The 19956-nt window shown below is 42.8% G+C and overlaps 1 protein-coding gene across 1 annotated transcript in view; it reads right to left on the reverse strand.

Annotated features, from left to right (window-relative positions):
• The window catches only part of BOLL (boule homolog, RNA binding protein), a 2224369-nt gene extending 2205124 nt beyond the window's left edge, over window positions 1-19245 (reverse strand). Inside the window, exons 1-2 of the mRNA XM_044060305.1 lie at window positions 19204-19245; window positions 18851-19006 (exon numbers count right to left, since the gene is read on the reverse strand). Coding sequence (XP_043916240.1) covers window positions 18851-19006; window positions 19204-19245 — 198 coding nt within the window. The remainder of the gene's footprint in view (window positions 1-18850; window positions 19007-19203) is intronic.
• Between the last annotated feature and the right edge of the window lie 711 nt (window positions 19246-19956).

Genomic DNA, 19956 nt, shown 5'->3' on the forward strand with positions numbered 1-19956 from the left:
ATTCGAAAACCTAGGTGTGACAGGTGCAACCGATCTCTGGCAAAACAGCGAGGCTTGTCTATCATGTCATCCCAGGCAGACAGACACTGGATCCCCTTAGAATGACACCAGAAGCTTAGCCAATTGTTGAAATTGATCATTTTGTCTTTGTACTGTGGTATCATTCTAGGTGAAGGTAGTATGCTACTCAAGGTCAGGGTCATACCAGCTTGGGCTAAATGATCAGAGAGCTCCTCAATGTCTCTTTTCATGTAGTCCAGGGAGGTACATCTTAGATCATTCACACCAACATGTACAATGAAAGCATCATACTTGTACTTGTTCTGGAGTGACCTAAGTGCTTGTGTTATGTGGCGGATCCGAGCACCCGACAGGCAACTGACAGTAACCTTCTCCTTGTTCAGCCTGGTGAGTGGAACATCCATGTGCCTTACTATAGAGTCTCCTATTACTAGCGTGTTAGGTATGGTGTTTTGCCTTAAGGGCTGTTGTGAGGCACACTGCTGAGTTCAATTATGTGTTTTCTGGCTTGTGTTTGTGGGTGCAGGTTGCTTGCTTGTCTGCTTTGGAGAGCACTGTTTCTTTTTCAGATTGGTACCTAGTGCCTCCGAATATGTTTTTGTGTATTTATGCGTATGTTTTGCCGGTGCTTGTTTTGTAGATTCATGTGTGACAGGTGGTGTGATGCAAGTGTGTCCCTTATCCCCTTGACTGTCTGCTACAGTCATGGGTTGAGAGCGCTTAGCCTCCAGTCTGGCTTTCAGTGGGGCTGAACCCCCCCCCCCCGGAGGGGGGGGGCAGCAGCACTCCCATCTGCATCTGGATTTGGAGAAAACGATGCATCATCCGGTCCATATCAGCGTCGGAGAGACTGCGGGTCGACCTAGAACAGGCCGCTGAAGCTGGTCGGGAGGGCTGCCATGACGACCTCAAAGATGGTCGGGCCTCCTCCGGCTCCGGTGAGAAGCGTGGAGAATGGAGTCGAGGGGAGGAAGGCCTGGAAATCTTCTGAGGTGAGAAGAGCAGCTTGGCAGGCGGGGCCGAGGGGGCAGAGTCGGCCCACCGCTTGTGGCTCCTATGCCTTTCTTTCTCCCTCTCTCTCTCCTTCTCCCTATATCTCTCTCTCTCTTCTCCTTCTTCTCCTTCCTAGAGTCCCTCTCTCCCTGAGAATAAATGGGAGGTTGAGTCCCAGCCAGAGGAGAGGGAACAACAGGCTGAACAGCCGCAGCTGTAGCCACTGAGGGAGAGGAGGAGGAAGCCGACTCCGAGGGTAGAAGACCCGCCAGAATCAGCTTATTCCTCCTATCCCTCAGGGCCTGGGGGTTAAAAGCTGCACAAATTTGGCAGCCCGAAGACAAGTGCGATACCCCCAGGCAGAGGGCGCATTGAGTGTGGCCATCCGCTGGGGAAAGATTATGACCACACTCAGTGCACTTAGAAAAAATGGCCTCAGAGGCCTCGGCCATTATCCCAAAAGAAAAACACACATGCACCTCACATAAACACCTAAGGGGAAAAAGGGGGGAGTACTAGGCTTTAAACTAAGAGGAAAGGTAAACGGGTTTAAACTAAGGAGTTAACTGTTCACACACACAAAAACTAATAAGATTTTAGAAAACTTTCCTAATCTCAGATCGCCTAAAGCTAGGAGCTCGAGAAATCCGTGCTTGTCAAAGCCGCAGCAAACAAGATTTGGGGATTGGAAGGAGGTGACAGGGCATTATGGGTAAGGGGGAGGAGCTTGGAGCTCGTATCTCTAGCTTTGAAAGCTGCCGGCTCGGATCCGGGTCGGATCCGATACCCACAAGTTGATGATCAAATTAAGTTTCCTACTTGAGATCAATAAACACACTCCCTGTGGGCATCAGAATTAGGAATCTTATGCCCACAGGAAGTGCATTAAATCCAGTAGGTTTGTCAGCCATACCGGAAAAAGGGAGCTACTTAAAGTACAAGACAGAAAGACAAGAAAGACTTTTTTTTTAAATAAATAAGGAGAGGGGGAGAAAAAGACTACCAACAATGGTAGTTAGGAAATATGCCTCCAAGTATAAGGAAAAATAACAAACTACCAATGATGGTATATTAAGAATTACCAAAAAAGACAGTGATATAAGGGTAAGGACAGAAAAAAAATTGTGTGTGTGTGTGTGTGTGTGTGTGTGTGTGTGTGTGTGTGTGTGTGTGTGTGTGCATATATATATATATATATATATATATATATATATATACATATACTTTTAAAAAATATTTAAAATTTAAGTAGCAAAAACACACTCAAAGTGGCAAACGAGATCTGAGGTACTGTGATGGTCAGGGGCATTATGAGTGAAGCAGGAGCTCGAGATTCGGATCCTAAAATCTGTAGAAAGTGTCTAAGTCCAATCCGATGGTTGGATCCAAGCCGTATTCGTTGAGGAATGAATGAAAATGACAACATCAGATCTGTTAATGTGCACAGTGATATCGGTTCCCTATTACGTTGTCGCAGACGCAGGCTGTCGAATGCGTGTTTGTCGAACTGGAAAGCGAGAAAAGGCAAAATAGCGAAGTGGCTTTTCAGCTAATTCTTTCCCTGGGAAAGAATTGACTTGGCCGCTTTCGCTACTTTGCCATTTTTGGCACTGTAGTGCGAACTCGGAGTTGGCATATTTAAATAGGAGGGGTGTGGGGGGCACAGCCCCCCACATTATGTAATGTTTTACATTTTTTTTTTTTTTTTCGGAACAGCGATTTTTTTCTCTTGGAAAAAAATCACTGTCCTGAGATTTCGAAGTTATAAGCTTTTGCTTACATAGGGTCGATTATGTGTCGTTCGCTCTTTTGAGTGTGCAATATCATAATATAGACCTGTGATATGGTTCCCTATTATGCTGTCACAGACACATTGCCGAATGCATCTTTGTCGAACTTAAAAGCATGAAAAGGCAAAATAGTGAAGCGGCTTCCCTGGGAAAGAATCCCCTTAGCCGCTTTCGCTAATTTGCCGTTTTCAGCACCGTAGTGCGATCTCGGAGTTGGTATATTTAAGTAGGGGGGTATGGGGGCACAGCCCCCACGTCAGGGGGGTGGGGGGGCAAAGCCCCTCACATTATGTAATGTTTTATAGGTTTTTTTTTTTTTTTATTTCAGAACAGCGATTTTTTTCCCTTGGAAAAAAAATCGCTGTTCTGAGGTTTCAACGTTGCTAGCTTTCGCTTACATGGGGTCGATTATGTTTCGTTCACTCTTCTGAGCATGCGATATCATAATATAGACCCGTGACATCACAGTAAATTACATAAATGTGAAAACAGGTACCAGCTACAAAATTAGCAAATTTTTGTTTTTATCAACAAGACTTGGGCTAGCAACTTCCTTTCTAATGCCTAACAGAGTGTTATAGTAACCCTAAATAAGACTGTCCATTACAAAAAATTCCCAGCCCAACACATAAATTTCTCTTATACATATCTATTCCTGCAAACTATAATAGGTGCTCTATGCCAACAATACAAAGCTCATTCATCTCACGTGTACACAAATATCTTTATCTAAATCCATGTCCAGTTCTCATCTCATTACTCTATTGGTACACCCCAAAAAAGAACTCCCAGATCCACAAATAAATTCATAGGTTCATAGGTTCATAGGTTCATACTAGGCTATCTGCCCAAGGGCATTTATAAGCTGCCCATAGTTCTTTAATGTTTCTTTAAGCCCCCCCTTTGAATAAAAACTTTTCCTATCCTCTTTCTGTGCCTCTGTCAAAAGTAATCAGTGACACTGGTGCCTAGAGGGTATCATTATCTCTCATTCCAGCAGAACAAGGCGCCAAGGTTGACTCTGGGAGCTGTCAGTCAGGTGTTCCACAGCATAAGAGAGTCTGCATTATAGGTCTCTGTCCCTCCATACGAATCTGTTATAACCGTGTCAAGGTTTAAGTCTCCGGTTCTTTGGGAAATCTCCGCCCTTGGATTTATGAGGATCTATTATTTTTTTTGAGGTGAAAACATGGCATCATTATATTTAACAGCACATGTCAGGATGTATCTGAAAGTCGGAGCTAAGCTGGACCTTGAGTATAGACTAGGATTTCTTTTCATTTTTTTCACCTGGGCAGCATTTGGACCCTTTTTTGGTCCAATTTGGGGCCTGTGAGGCCTTTCAAGCTGGCTCAGGTGTCTGTCAGTCAGGTGGTGAATATGCAATTCAAGGCGGGGCATTGTATGAGTGATCCTTACGATGAGCATGTGACCCTTGGTCGAATGTGTGAATCCCTTGGATGGTGAGTCCCCGATGAGGTTTTCTAACTAAGTGAGCAGTTCAACATGAGTGTCAAAAGCAAGACTATTGTCAACTTGCGAATCCTACGCCCTATGTCCTGTTCTCAGATGATTTTTCTGTGTGGAGTTGTTAGGGATTGGTACCTTAGCTTTGGTATTTGGTAGTTATTTTTCACGTTTTGGCTATTGCATTTGGCGTTCCGTTTTGGCAGTTATCCGGTTCTGTGAGGCCCCTTCTGGAGGGATCTGATGCTCCTGTGTTTCGACTATTCAGACCCTTTTTCAGCAGCTTAGTTTGCAGTCATCTGCAAACTTTGTCAGCTCCAGGCCTGTTGTGTTAGAGTTGTACTTTCACAAAAAGTAGATGCGAACACACCCGTGGACACAGGACTTGTGACAGGTTTTTGAGGCGATGTCATGGCTCCAGCAACCTGACCCTGTGGGTTCTGAAACCTAGCCAGTTTGCAACATTAGCCGAGGTATTTGATGTACATTCAAGCTGATGAGTTTTGATGATTCACCTGAGTGATGTGCTTGCAATGTTGCCAGGTTTGTCAGAAAAGCAGTAGGCTGTATGTTTCGCCTGGACTGCCTTTCCCTCATCAATGGCCCAAGGAACTGTCTCGAAAGTGGATACTAGTTTTAGGATCTGGATCCAATTTTCCTCTGTGGGAGCCTTTATAAACCAAACCATCCCATGCCTTTATTTATGAGTTCCATTATGGGCAGGCACATAATTTCTGAGCTGGTCCTTGTCAAGTGGGCTGGGTCTTAGGCCTGTCAATCTAATTTAGCGCAGAGAGATGGAGGTAATTGGGATGAAGTCGACCCTTATGATCCTCTTGGAGTACGTAGATGCAGGTGTCCTATAGGTGAGGTGTGTGAGGGTGGCTTATAGATCCCATGTTAGTTCTAGCTTTGTGGGTTCGGGTGGCAGTTGCGGGGGACTTATGCACCTTTTTTGACTTAGTGAGGGCTGTCTGGATGGGGTCTCCAGTTGGGGGGAGGGGCAGTTCTCATGCTGGAATCTATGATTGTCCTTTTGGTAATTTCCCTGAGACTGTCAGCCAGTATTGAAGTAATGTAATTAGCTGTTAGCATTTTGTTTCCATTTTTGTTCTTTCTCTGTGTAGGATGGGGAGTTTTTTCCTCTATTTTCTACCTCTTAATTTTCGTTCTGGGGTTTTGTTTTTAGAGTCCTATTTTATTTAGGAGTCCTTTTTGGATTTGAGTTTAGATTCCTTTTCTTTTTCTCTTTTATATTGTGATCCTTTTTTTTTCCCATTTGTTTATTTTTTGCTTTATCCAGTTTTTTGGGTTTCAGCACATTCTTTTGCCTTGCTGTTCCTTTGTGGGGTCCATGTTTTGTGATAGAGCTTGTTTATAAGGAGTTTCTGCTGGTCCTTGCTTGTTTTTGGTACACAGAGTCTGGTAGGTGCCTTGGGATTGCAGCGATTGGCCGTGTTTGATAGAGTAGGTTTTGGAAGCCACATTTCTTTTGGCCTCAGTTTTTTGTGATTAGATTTAGAAGTAGGGAAGGGGGGGGAGATGGGTTAACCAGTTGTTCACTTTTTTTCGTGTTTTTCAAGTTTTGAATTGTTTTCCTTTGCGTTTGATTTTTTGAGATTCTGAGTGGAATAAGTATTACTCACTGATCTTGGCGATGAGTTGATCCCAGGTTAGGTATGTTTAGATCAATGATATGATGATTTCTTTGGGGTATAGTTTGTATGGTAGTGTTGGCATTTGAGTTTATGGTAGGGGAGTTGATAGTTATTAGTGTGTTAAGGCTTGGTGTTATACGTGGGTCTATTTTAGGGTACCATGTGGTGGGTGATTATAGTGTTCCAGGTCTTTACATTTATACCCTGTAATGGTCCGTATTTGAGGCCTCAACCTAATCAGTGTGTTGAGTGATGGTTCCTGAGTTGGACAGCGGGGAACCTAACTTGGTGTAAGTGCTTTAAGCAACATGGGATAAATTGCAGTGCATCGTTCTTGCCAATATGGGCCGCGTGTATGATATCTTTGATGCTGGCGTGCCCTCTCTGTCTATGTGTTGGCGGTGAGTTGGTTTTCTGTTGGTTCCCCCCCTGAAACCTCCGTGTGGTCAGGGTGCTCCGGAGACTGTTATGAGGTGGGATTGAGTGACAGTGGTTTGTGTCCTCTTAGGGATTGGAGAGTTGGTTCTGGGTGATAGGGTTTTGAGATTAGAGTTTGAGCCCTGGGTGCTGCATTACGTGGTTCTGCAGCATGAGACTTGGTGATTTGAGGTAGGTGTAGAATTTGGAGGAGTCCGCTGAAGGCACTGTGGCCTTGTAAACATGGCACCTCCCAGGCAAGCCCAGGGTGACACGTCGGCGCCAGTCTTACAGAAATGCAGTGTGCCTTGTGTCTTGTCATCAAGCCGGCAGATCGCGATGCAATCATCTTTGAATTTTGACAGAACTGTATGAGTGTCAGGGTCTCAATACCTGGCACTGACACCGTATCAGGAAGAACTAAAGGTAGGAGGTGGGCATGGGTCAGGGTGTGGCCTCATTGCGTGTGAATTAGTCATGTCTCGTCCCTGGACCTCCCTTGTAGTCAGGGAGGCCGTGCTGTGTCGAGCCTCGGGTCATGGACAATGGACAAGTGGTAAGTCATTCTCAAGACCTAGACCTTCTCCTTTGGACAGTGAGGCCAGGGTACTTGAGTGTCTGACTATGGAATCACCAATGACAAGTGTACTGGCCTTTTCTTGTTTGCGTGGGCGTGCTGTGACCTGGAATCACCTATGCTGGGTGCAGTTGCATGTGTTGGGTGCATCCTGGGGTCCTGTGAGCTGTGTGTGTTTTGGGTGGTTGTTGCTCCTTGCTGTTTGTTGATGTTAGAGGTGGAGTGTGTGTGGTGGTTGTGTTAGTGTGTGTGGGAATTTGGTGGTGTAGTTGTTTTTGGTGTCTGTGGATATGTGCTCTGTGTTGTTGAGTTTGTATGATTATCTTTATGATATGAGTCATTTGTGTCCCAAGGTGTGTTGTGTTGGTGGTGTTCTTCTTGGCATGTGTGAATAGGTCAGTATGTTGTGCGGAGATGTTGTCTCCTGTCTGGGTCCATTTTTGCATCTATAGCTGCTTCTCTTTTTTGTGGGAGTAGGAGAGGGCAGCTGGAGAGGATGTGTTAAACTTATCAGGGAGAGAATACTACTCTCAAAATAGGAGCTGGTCACATTTTAGCAATATTCAGGTCTATCAACTGATCTTAGTGCATACAGAGCAACTGAAGGACTCGGGACTAAGTAGCTTATAAAGAGAGTGCTAGGCTTAGTGGAAGGGTAATTTGGAACTTAAGTGGGGTTGTACAAAGTGGTGCTACATCAGACATATAGTACTGTTAAAGAGTTGAGTATTAATAGTAAGTGCTAGGCTAAAGTAGAGATAGACTTGTCCAATTGGCCTGTTGTTTTAAAGGAACTACTGGTTAGATAGGCAGGGGAATTAGCCCAAACAAAATGGCAGGGTTTTATCCCAGAGCTGAAAATAAGCATGGACTACATAGGGACTATGTAAACTTCACCAAAATCTGGTAAAGGAGCAAAGAGTCTTCCCTTGTTCCCTGGTAAACAAAAGATCAGACTGGTCTGACTAAGAAAAAGATAAGGGAAAAACAGAACAGAAAACTAAAGAATGCTATCAACAAAGTGAAAACAAAAGAGATGGTAGCCTACAGAATCAATTAAAAAAATTAAACAAAAAAATTTAGATCAGCTGTGAGAGAAACAGATCACAAAGTAAGTAGACAAACAGTGCTAAAATTTGCGGCTATTAGTAAGAGAAGGAGCAAAAAAGAGTGTAAAATGCTGAACAAGCTTTTAGTTAAAGCATTAAAACGAAATAAAATGCAGCAAACAGAAAAGTAAGCAGAGTGGGAAAGCCAGGAAAAATAGCTAAAATCACTTAAACCTGAGGGGCTAGCAGAAAAATGAAATAACAAATCTGCAAAATCAAGCAAGATCTGTGCATGCTGAAACTGAGGCTGAAAACGCCACAGCAGAAGCTTGCAGAGTTTGGCTGGAAAAGGAGTTAAAATAGGAAACTTCGCACCAATAGGAAAAGGCAGGAAACTGAAATTGGCCCAAATTGACAAAAGGAAACTCAGTGCTTCTGAAGCCCACCCAATTAGGACAAAAAGGAACGGAAAGCCTAGACTTTGGTTCTCTCAAAAAAAAACAAACAAAAAAAATTAGAAAGATGGAAAGGTAACAAACTGGACTAGTCTGGTAGCCTACAGGAATAAAAACAAGAGACTGGATTGCTCTTTTTTTTTAAGAGACTCAAGGAAAACAAGAACACAAAAACAGTTTAAACAAGCAAAAAATAAACAAAAAAAGGCATAAGTGCATAAGTATAAAATAAACAGAATTATAAAAAATAAGAGTGCAAAACAGTTAATCAAGATAAACAGTTTTTACAGAGTGCAAAAAACAGTAAAACATCAAAAGATGCAAAATCTTTAATGAGCAGAACAGTAAGGCAAGAAAACAAATAGCGAAAAGTAAAAGCTCAGCAGACAGTAAAAAAAAACAGTCAAAAAAATACCTTATCAAGTGTTCTCTCTGTATTAAGAAAAATGAGCTAATGACACTATACTGGGAGAAGAAAACAAAAGAGCACGTTTTTGAAAAAGAAAAAAAGAGGAACAGAAAGAAAAAAGGGAGGAGGGACAGAAGAGAAAGAAGAAATAGCAAAGCTCTTAAGAATGAAGAACTCACTAAAGGCCGAGGACTATTCTGAACACACAGTATAAGAACAAACTGCCAATGATAACGGAAGTGGGAAAAAATAGCAACAAGAAGGATAGCTATACAAGTTTTAAAATAGTAAGACAAAACAACTTCTAATTACACAGAGTAAATGTCAGTTTATTATACAGCCCTAGACAACAAGCTATGAAAGTTTTTTTTAAACAGATAAAAGATTTCTAACTGATTAGACAAAGTGCTTTATATATATATAATTAAAAAAATAAAAATCTGTTAAATAAAAAAAAAGAAACTTATATATATTTTGTAAGCTCTCGGTCAAACTTCTCCAGCCTGCACCAACACATAAAACATAGGTCTATTCTTAGAGGACAGTGCAACATGCACTGAAAAGCCACTCCTCCTTCAAAAGAATATGCAAATCCTACCTTAGTAATACTGTGTCCTGCATCAAATGTGCTGTAATATAGTAAATTTACACAAGCTTACACCATATTATAGAGATACTGCTGTCAAAGTTTGTGAAACACCAAACTCCTAATGTCATCTTTAATCTGAACCACCCTCTCTTCACTTTTTGTCCCAACCAACTTAGTAACAGGTACTAACCCTAATTCTAATGCTGCCCCTTCCCCTGACACTAACAATACACCTTACATTAAAAAAACACTTCCTGTAACACACACTAAGACACACAATTGCATACTACAAACACATCTATCCCCTTAACTAACCCTAAAATAGACACAGTTGCACACAAACATACAAAACCTACCCTGAACTTTAACCCTAACTCAAAAACACATGCACAAACACTCTCACTCCCTCCAAACCTCACTCACCAGTCTCAATGAAGCATACAGTCGACATTTTAATCATTCGGTTATCCATATGTTTTACATAAAACACCAGCCCTAGCATTTGCCAACCAAACAGATATTTGACAATGGATGAAAAGTACTGTTTTGTAAGTAAACTTACCATAAGAGTAGATGTTCAAATGATCCCTGCTTCAATAGCCTTAGCTATACAGTTTATATCCTGCCAAGGATATAACAGCTGGCTACCTTCAAATTAAAGGCCTGTATTTCTGAAATCCAAGAAGCTAATGTAACAGCCACCAGAAACAACATTTCCTAAAACAATCACTGTAAGTCAGCTAAGGCTGCAAATTCAAATGGAGTTTCCACAAGAATGTAGCAAAATAGTGATGTCCCAGGGAAGCAGGGGATCCCTTAATGGGGGCAGTAAAAGGAAGGCACCTCTTAAAAATGCTTTTGAAACCATGAGGGAAGCAATGGAAGCAAATTGTCCTCCCATATAAGTCATAACTGACATCTACCCGAACCTTAACCAAAGAATAGCAAGCTCCTAAGTGAAAGAGACCCACTAGGAAATCCAAAACAGATGGCAAAGTTCCCAGAGAATGGCTCCAAACCTTTAGAATTCACCCAAACAGTAAACCCTTTCCACTTACTTCTGTTGATCTTCTTACTGGAGGCCTTCTAGGACGAAGTGAGGATTTGAATGACTCTGGAAGAAAGTTTGGGATTTCCAGCCATTACTGGAAGTGGTCAGATTGAGAAATTTGATGTCCAGCTGAGGCATTCTGGAGAGACCAGAGAGATCAGCTCTGTAAGGGGATCCAGGACCAAGGGTGAGGGTACACTAGGTGAGACCACAGAAAGATAAAACTAAATCTTCTGAGGCCAAAAGGAGGCAACAAGAATCACTTCTGCCTTGCACCAGGTCACATTCTGCAGGAACAGAACTGACTATGAGAGGAGTCATGGAGGTCAGCATACAGGAGACTTGAGAGCCAAGTATGGACTACAGTGTCCCCCAGGGACTGTCCCTCTTGTCGAATCAGGGTGAAGCAACTACTGCACGTGGTATCGGTCAGGGTTGCAAATAGGTCACAGCAGGGCTGGCCCTACTGGCAGAAAATCATGTTTAGCACTGGCTGACAGACCTCTCTGGTGGCGAAATAATCGACCTCCTACTAGAACACTGGACTTGCCAGCGATGTGCACTGAAACAAAAAGCTCTAGGAAGACATTGCTTAATGTCAGACCCTCATGGCTTCCCCACAAAATCGGTAAGAATGGATTCCACCTTGTTTGGTGATGTACCAGACCACAAAAATGTTGCCCATCTGTACAGCAATCACACCTGTGGGGAGGCAATTGTTAAAGGCCTGCAATGCAAGGAGGACTGCCTGCATCTCCAACACACTAATGTGAAGGTTGGCCTTAGTATGGAACTAGGTACATTAGACCAGCCTCCTTTTGAAATGTTCCATCCACCACAGAGGAGAGACATCCATCATTACTGTGGCCCTAGGTGATGGCAAGACAGTGAAGCATCCTAATGAAGTCAAAGGAAAGGTCAGCCACCCTGTATATGTTGGCTGCAGATCTTGTTGAGTCTGGCAGGGCAGTGAATCGATTCATATGTCATGGACCACTGGACAACAAACACCCTGAAATGACTCTGGACAAAACCCCCAACAGTCAACGTCTGTAAACGGGAGTGGGGATGGGGGTGGGGGGGTGTATAGGAGGACGACTGACTAAAACTAGACTGAAGTCCAGAAAAAAGGTCCCAAGGCTAAAGGACTGTTGCCCTGAAAGAGATTTTGACAAAACTAAAAACATATCACTTATCTGAGTACCCAACTAGCTGAGCCTTGAAGAATACATCTGTCATCTAGTGGTGCAAATGGGATCTGAGGGCTGTAAGAGTGGCAGTGCATTATGGGTGAGGGGAGAAGCTTGAGCCTCGTGACCATACTTTAGGTTCTTGGACTGGATCTGTTCAGATTGCAAAAGAAGTTATGCACTCACCATAGCATACCATCTGTGGTGTCGATCTTCATTCATTCTTGACAAATGGGAATCGGTTCCGATCCTCAGAACCAGCTCAGCAGTTATACAGCTCGCGCCAGCCAAAAACTCTCGAGCCAAGACTCTAGCCACAATGGCCCTGTGTTTACTGCCTCAGATCGAGTTTGCAAAACTGCAGCAAGATGAAGTACGTAATATAATAATAGTAATAATAGTAATAATAATAAAGAGGAAACCACGTCCAAGGTAAAAACCCTAACATAAGTCCAGGACAAGGGTACGATCCTCCAGGATATCTGAAAGGAGGGAGTAAGGAGGGAGGGAGGGATACCAAGAATAAAAGAAGAATGAAAACACAGATGGAACATTATGGTGAGTACATAACTTCTTTATCTGATGTTGTCAATCTTCGTTTATTCTTGACAGATGGGACAGAGTCCCCAGCTACTTATACCCTGGATGGCCTTATGGAAGGATATTCCTGAGCACCATAGAACCAAAAGATGCTCTTGCCCTGGAGACCATATCTAATTTGTAATGAGTGATAAAGATATGAGGGTTGCCCAAGTGGCTGCCGCAGATATATCATCCAGAGAAGCCTTGGAATGAAAAACAGCTGAAGTGGCCATTGATCTGGTAGAGTGTGACCTTACAGGAGCAGGAAATTTACGATTGTTATGATCATAAATAAAGGTGACACAGTCTTTTAGCCATTTCGACAGGGTCACCCTGGAGACTGATTTACCAGTTCTTACTCTTGAAAAGGAAACAAACAGTTCGTCTGAAGATCTATCATCCTTAGTCCTGTCCAGATAAAATCTCAGCTCTCTGTGAACATCTGGCATATACAGACAATATTCACCTTTGTTAGAAAACTTTGGAAAGAAAACTGGTAAATGAATGGACTGATTGATGTTTGATTCGGAGACCACCTTAGGAAGAAAGGAAGGATTAGTTCTCATAGATCCTTGAATGGGGGTTTTATACGAAGGAGTCCTTTAAGAAAAACTTTACATAAGCAATGTGAGATTAGCAGGGTCAACATAACCACTGTGAAAATTAGAGGCAGCTGCTAGAGTAACTGTGACGGTAGAGGCAGCCTCTCCTTGATTAAAAAGATTTGCCAAAAATTCTAAGATTTTTTTCAACAGGAGCTGAAAAGGGATCTAGACTATTCTCAGAAGCCCAAAGACAGAATCTTTTCACATTTGCTATCATATAATTTCCTGGTGGATAGTCTATGATTTTTCAGACAGGGGAAGTAATAGTAGATTGCCTGGCGATTACTGGAATTTGAGAAACCAAGCCATGGCGATTACTGAAATTGGAGAAACCAAGCCATAAGCTTGAGAGACTGAAGATATAGGTGTAATAGCCCTTAAGGGTGTAAGAGTAGCTCCAGAGATGGGTCCAGAATCTAAGGTCGGTGAATCAAGTGAGGCCATAGGAAGGGAAACCAAACTTGCCTGGGTCAGAATGGAGCAATGAGGTTACTCTTGATTGCAACCTTTTGGCTTTCTTCAGAAAAAGGGGAATGATAGGAATTGGGGAATGCATAAAGGAGACCTGGGGGCCAATCTAGAAGGACAGCGTCTCTGGGGGACTCTCCCTGTGGAGGGAGTAGGGCAAAGTACATGCTGCATTTGTTGTTTATCGAGGAGGCAAATAGGTCGCAGCAGGGTTCGCTCCATCAGCAAAATATCTGTTTTGCCACTTCTGGATTCAAAGACCACTCCTGAGGCAGTAATATTCATCTGCTCAACTTGTCCACTATCATGCTGGAACTCTTCGGGATGTGCATTGCCAAAAGAAAGCGGTTGGAAGATATCATCCCTTCCAAACTCTGAGAGCTTCCTGGGAGAGGGGGTAGGATTTGTTTCCCCCTTTGCTTGCTGATGTACCAGGCTACCAACATGTTGTCTGACTGGATTGTAACCATTCCCGGAGGAAGAACATTCCAAAAGGCTTGCAATGCTAACAGCAACGTTCTCATCTCCAGGACGGTGTGCAAGTAGGCCTCTTGGGAAGACCAAGTGCCTTGGACTGTCTTTCTAAGATAATGCCCCCCATCCCATCTGGGAGGCATCTGTGGTCCCTACGGCCTTTGGTTGGGGGGGGGACCAAAGGTCGTCCCATCAGGATCTCTTCTGACTCCATCCACCAAGGCAGGTCTTTCTTGCAAATTTGTGTTATTAAAATTGTGTGACTTCATGGGTGAGTAAGAATGGACCACTGTGAGACTAGAAGCCATTGAAGTATTCTCATATCAAAGCGTGCTATGGGAACTAAGGTGATAGCTGCTGCCATGGACCCAGGGTTTGTATAATAAGGAGGGCAGGTACTTTTCGCCTTGGTAATATGGATTGAACTTGACATCTTATTTTCTGAAGCCTGTGAAGTGGTAGAGAAGCTATGCAGGAGACTGTATCGAGTCATACCCCGATGTACTCCAGGTCTTGAGCGGGGGACAGCTGAGATTTTCCATAGTTTACTGTTACGTCGAGCTGTCTGAATAGATGTGTAACAAAGTCCAAGTTTTGAATCAGCAAATTTCTGGTGAGGGTGGTGTGGAGCCAGTCATCTAGATAAGGAAACACCCAGAATTCATGTAATCTCATGTGGGCCGTGACGGCCGCCATACATTTGGTGAACGCTCTTAGGGGCTGTGGTGAGATAAAATTATAGTGCTCTGAAATTGTAATGACTGGCTCCCAGCCGAAAAAGGAGAAATCTTCTTGTGATAATACGCATCTTGAAGGTCTACAGAGCACATCCAATTGTCTTTCCCCAGAAAAGGGAGGATAAACTAAACTGTGACCATCCGGAATTTTGTCTGCTGGAAAAATTTGTTTAAAAGGCTGAGGTCTAGTATTAGCCTCCAGTCCCCTGTCTTTTTTGGCACTAAAAAGAATCTTGAGTAGAATCCGGATTTTAGCTGGTCTGGTGGGACTTCTTGGATGACTCTTTTTTGAAGCAGCCTGTGTATCTCTTGGGCGGCTTGATCCCTTTGATGGGGTGGAACATCCAGGATTTTCCTTTGAGAGTGGGGAATTATACTGAAGGGGATACAGTAGCCTCTGGCAATGATGTTCTGTACCCATGAACTGGTTGTTATTTGATGCCAGGCTGACAGGTGCAGAAAAAGTCTTTCCCCGACTGCTTCCAAAAGCAAGCAATCGGGCCTCCTTTCAGGAGTGCTGGAAGGGCTGCCCACAGAAAAAATCTCTGCACCCCTGGTTTTGCGGGCCACCACTTCCTCGTTGTCGGCGTCCTCCATCTGAGCTCCCCCATCTGCCTCAAGAGGAACCAGTGAAATGTATGCCATGGAAAGGTATCTGAGACTATTTGAACCACATTTTCCCACTCCTCTGACTCCTGGCGAAGGATAGTTGAGGAGTAGAAAAACGAATGCCCATGTCACACAGCATCTTACCATCCTTTTCACATCTGGCGAGTGTGTCCTTAACTTTAGGGCCAAACAGGGAAGAACCATCAAATGGAGCATTGACGAAGGAAGACTTGAAGGGCTCCGCAAAGTCACACAAGTGCATTCAGGCGTGTCTCCTAATGGTAACGCTGGAACCCGCTGTCCTGGTAGTCTCTTCGACTGCATGGGCAGTGTGTCGCATGGACAAGTTCGAAATAGACTCCAGGTTGGCTAGCTGTGAGGCAACCTTATCTTGTACCTCGCTGGACACAGCCCCAACTACAGCTTCTGATAATTCCTTAATCAGGACTCTCTGGAGTCTTGTAAAATGTGCCATAAAATTCAAGGACCTAGGAGCAAAGGTCGATGAAGCGTACACCCACTTTCCAAACCTGTCCATCATCCTAGACACCCTGTTAGGGGGATGAACAGAGGGACTCTTGTTGGCTAGTTTCTTTTTATTGGCTCCTACCACCATGGCATCTACTGACAAACCCTTTGCCCAATACTGGTGATCTTCCGACGGGAATAATATTTGTTCAGTCTCCTGGGGATAGGCTCTATGGCGTCAGGAGCCTTCCAAGCCCACTGTGCAATTAGTTTTACCAGGTCATCAGCAGGTGGGGATACCCAGCAGGTAGATACGGTTTCCTCCGAGGATGGGTCTTGGGACTTTCAGTTACCCCTCTGTTTCAAAATCTCTAGGATGTCTCCAAAGGAGACACCCTCAGGGTGTGACCTTGGGGAACCTCCCCTTTAACAAAATCCGTGTCTTCCGTGACAGATTCTTCAGGGGACTCCACATACTTCCTCTTGCAAGTTCTTTTTCGGGGTGGCTCCTCAGTGGGAATCTCTGGGGAGGACTCCAAAGAAGAAAGACCCTGTACACGAGTAACTTAAAGCTTTGGTGCTTGCTGTCCTGTCGTAGAGATAGGTGTCAACTTTGCACGAGAGAAAAGGGAAACGTGGCACTCCGATGCAGGTGGGACCAGCTGGGAGCCTGTATCTTGTCCCGGGCACTTCTAATGTAGGTTTTGGCACTAAGAGGGTAGATTGAAATTGCATTGGCGCCGATGTAGCAGGTTGCATTGAAATAGGTGAAGTTGGTGCCGAGCCAGGAACTATAGACGTTGACACTACTGTAGAGGTTGATGGTGCCGATGAGTCACTAGTCTGTAATCTAGGCACCATCAACCACTATGGTGCTGTCAACTGCCTTGACAGTACCATAGAGGTTGATGGTGCCGAGGAGTCACAAGTCTGTAATCTAGGAGCCTTGGTCGTCGGTTCCAAAGAATGAGGAACCAAGGATTTCCGTTTGGGAGCTTCTGGAACGGAGGGTGAGGTTGGTACAAACAGGCTTTTCTTTTTTGAAGGACCCTTTTTTATGTCTACCTTGGACAAGGCTTCATTGAACAGGTATTTAAGGAGACCTTTGAGCAAGAGCTTGTTCTGATGCTCTGCCAAGGTTCTTTAACTGAACCCCTTACAAATTTCACAATCTAGTTCTACATGAGGTGCCCCCAAACAGTATACACAGGAAAGATGCCCATCAGAATTGGGCATCTTCCTATCACAGTCTTTACAACGTCTGAAACCTGACGTACCCTTAAGAGGTTTGTCAGGAGATTTTTCAGTCATGGTTGGTTAGTCAGACACATCCAAAATGAAGGGCGAAAATAAAAACAAGCCCGAAAAGAAAAACACACTTGTGCACCCCCACACACACAAGAGGAAAGAAAAAGAGGAGAAAATCTACCAACTATGGTAGATAAGATTATATGAGGTAGAAAGGGGCTAGTGCCAATGATGGTACAAAGAAAAACCCGATGGGTTAGAAAAAGGGTGGGTAAAGAAGGAAAATACAGTAATCTATAGGTATGATTATAGGTATGATAGAAGAAAAATGATAGAATAAGAAGGACTTTAGGTTGAAAGACTTAACTTTCTCACTAAAAGTAGAAAAATAAGGCAACACTTAGCTGAAAGAAGGATGATGGGTCTTGCTGACAGAGCGGCAAACAAGATCTGAGGTAATGAACACAGGGGCATTGTGGGTAGAGACTTGGCTCAAAGAGTTTTTGGCTGGTGCGAGCTGTATAATGACCAAGCCGGTTCTGAGGATCAGAACCAATTCTCATCTGTCAAGAATAAACGAAGACTGAAAACATCAGATTATACCCATCTATTGAGGTGGGCGGAAAAGACAATATCGGATCCACATTTGTCAAGGCCAAAAAAAGGGGTTTGAGAATGTCTTTGGACTTGTTCTGTCTGGTTTTCTAAATAAATTTTAGAATGAGGCAACATGCTGGCTTAGTGTTTAAGATGTTTGCCTCAAAGCATTAGGGTCATGAGTTCAGTCCTAATCTCCAGTCACTCTCTATGGAGTCAGCATGTGTTTTCTCTTGGTAGTCCACTGTCCTTTCACCTGCAAAAAAAAAAAAAAAAACATGCAGGTCAACTGATCACTCTAAACTGTCCACCTATATAGTATTCATCCTTGCCCTTACAGCCCAGATCATGGCTGAAAAATGTCCACAAAGCCCATTTAATTTAGCCAGCTATCAACTGAATAAAACAAATAAACAATATGAATAATAATGAAGAACAGTATGACATCTGTTTCCGCTCACACACCTTGGGCTATCTGTTGTTAATAATGCCTCCACCACCACAACCACCCAAAGACAACAGGTGTTTGTGATAACACCAACTGCAGAAGCAGGGAGATGAAAGGAACAGAGAAGCTGAGTAACAGGAAGGTAGAGAAGCTTAAGGTCTAGTCTCCCCTATTTTTCCTCTCACTTTTTCCTTTCCTCTACTCAGAAGGTAACCTTACCACACTTCACAGTGGAATTAAGCACATCAGTAGAAGGACAGAAGGCAAAAAGATGTCTGGCCTGCAGGCAAAATGTGCACTGAATTTGAATACAGGAAAGAACTGCTATAAAGCTCTAATATGAGTTTTAAATGTAAAATTATTAAGCAAAGTATAATACAGAGAATTTTTCTCTTTAAAATAGAACACCAGGTGACATTTTTGTGAAGAAAATATTGCATAGACGCATTGTCACAAATATGTAGCTACATACATGTGAAACAAAGTTTAGTAGGTTAAGAGATACAAGAAATCCCCTTAATATTCCAGGAAGGAGTGTAGGGTGAAAGAAAGGAGAGAGTGACTGCTGAAACAAAGTAGATGAGTTAGACAGCAAATACAGCTAAAACCAATTAATCAAGTAATGTCAGTTATTATACTAAAATATACTGCAGGAGAACCAAAAGATAGCTGCTCTACAAGGTATGCAACAAAAAACAAAATGAAAGGTATGTGGGGGACCCATACATTACATAGACAGCACTGTCAGTGACACTAGTGGGCATGTAATAAAAATGAATGTCTGTGGTACTTAAAATAATAGAATAAACAGCTGCAGAACCAATCACCTGGAAGCTCAAATGAATAACCAGCACTACATTGATTCCTTGTAGCTGTGAAGAGACCTCTGCAAAAGAAAAAAATATATATATATAACCTAAACATCAGTAATACAACAAAAACACCCACCTTAAAATCAATTCCTCCTACAAAGATGCGATTGGGAATGATTGTTCCAAACCTTGGTACATTTGTTGGATTGCTACACGATGGCACTGGTGATGCACCATTAGGTGATAGAAAGAATGGAGAGAAGGAATCTGTCTGTGTGTGATTGCTGATCTGCTATAAAAAAATCAGAAATAATAATCTTAAATAATACACAACTTATTTTAAAACATTTTAACAAATAAATGTAATGCCTTCTCACATATTTCAGATTATCAACAGATAGTCAACATTATTTTACACCAAAAAAAAAGAAATCATGTGTATGAAGCATGTGCATTTTTTTCCTCTTAAAAGCTTTACCTGGATGGCACCAGCATTTGAGTTGTACAGCTGCTTGAAGAGCTATCTGTCATAATTACAGTGAACTCAGAAGTAATTAAACAGTGGGATGTAGGGGCAAGACCATGGATTGGTGGATGAGATTATGAAAAAAAAAATCTTCTGTTTTGTTCAAATGTCATTTTGTACATCTATTTTCATATAAAATGACATTCTAAACAGAGAACTTCAAGTAACTGTTCTAGATACCATCCAAACTATGACGGATAATGTCAATCCTCCCAAGAAAGTCAAGAACCATTTATGTTCATGTGTTTCCCTTTTTTGATTTCTCCAAGTCTTTTGGGTTTCTAATACCATGACGGGAATAGACCCTATTCCTAAGTCAAAGTACGATTAAAGTTCATGAAGTTAGTATTATTTCACTCTTTGATGTTAGCCAAAAGTGCTCTTCACAGTACCCGCAATGTGCCCAGCAATGACTCCTTCTGCAATTCATACAGTGTTACGTGAATTGGTAACATATCAAAATATGATTGTAAATTCTTTTTTATAAGACCAGTTGCTCCTACTACTATTGGAACTGTCTGGGTATCTTTCTTCCACATGGCTCTCGTTTCTGCCTGCAGATCAAGGTATTTTATGACTTTGTGTCTCTCTGTACGCAAGAAACTATAGTCACTAGGTGTGGCAATTTCAATGATCAATGCTACTTTTGTCTTCCTTTCTTGCATCGCTATGTCCGGTTTTCTAGCATCTATCTTTTGGATTATTGGTATTGGGTG

Source organism: Protopterus annectens, chromosome 2.part0 (genome assembly GCF_019279795.1).
Source record: "Protopterus annectens isolate FY-2018-M chromosome 2.part0, PAN1.0, whole genome shotgun sequence".
Classification (NCBI taxonomy): domain Eukaryota; kingdom Metazoa; phylum Chordata; order Ceratodontiformes; family Protopteridae; genus Protopterus; species Protopterus annectens.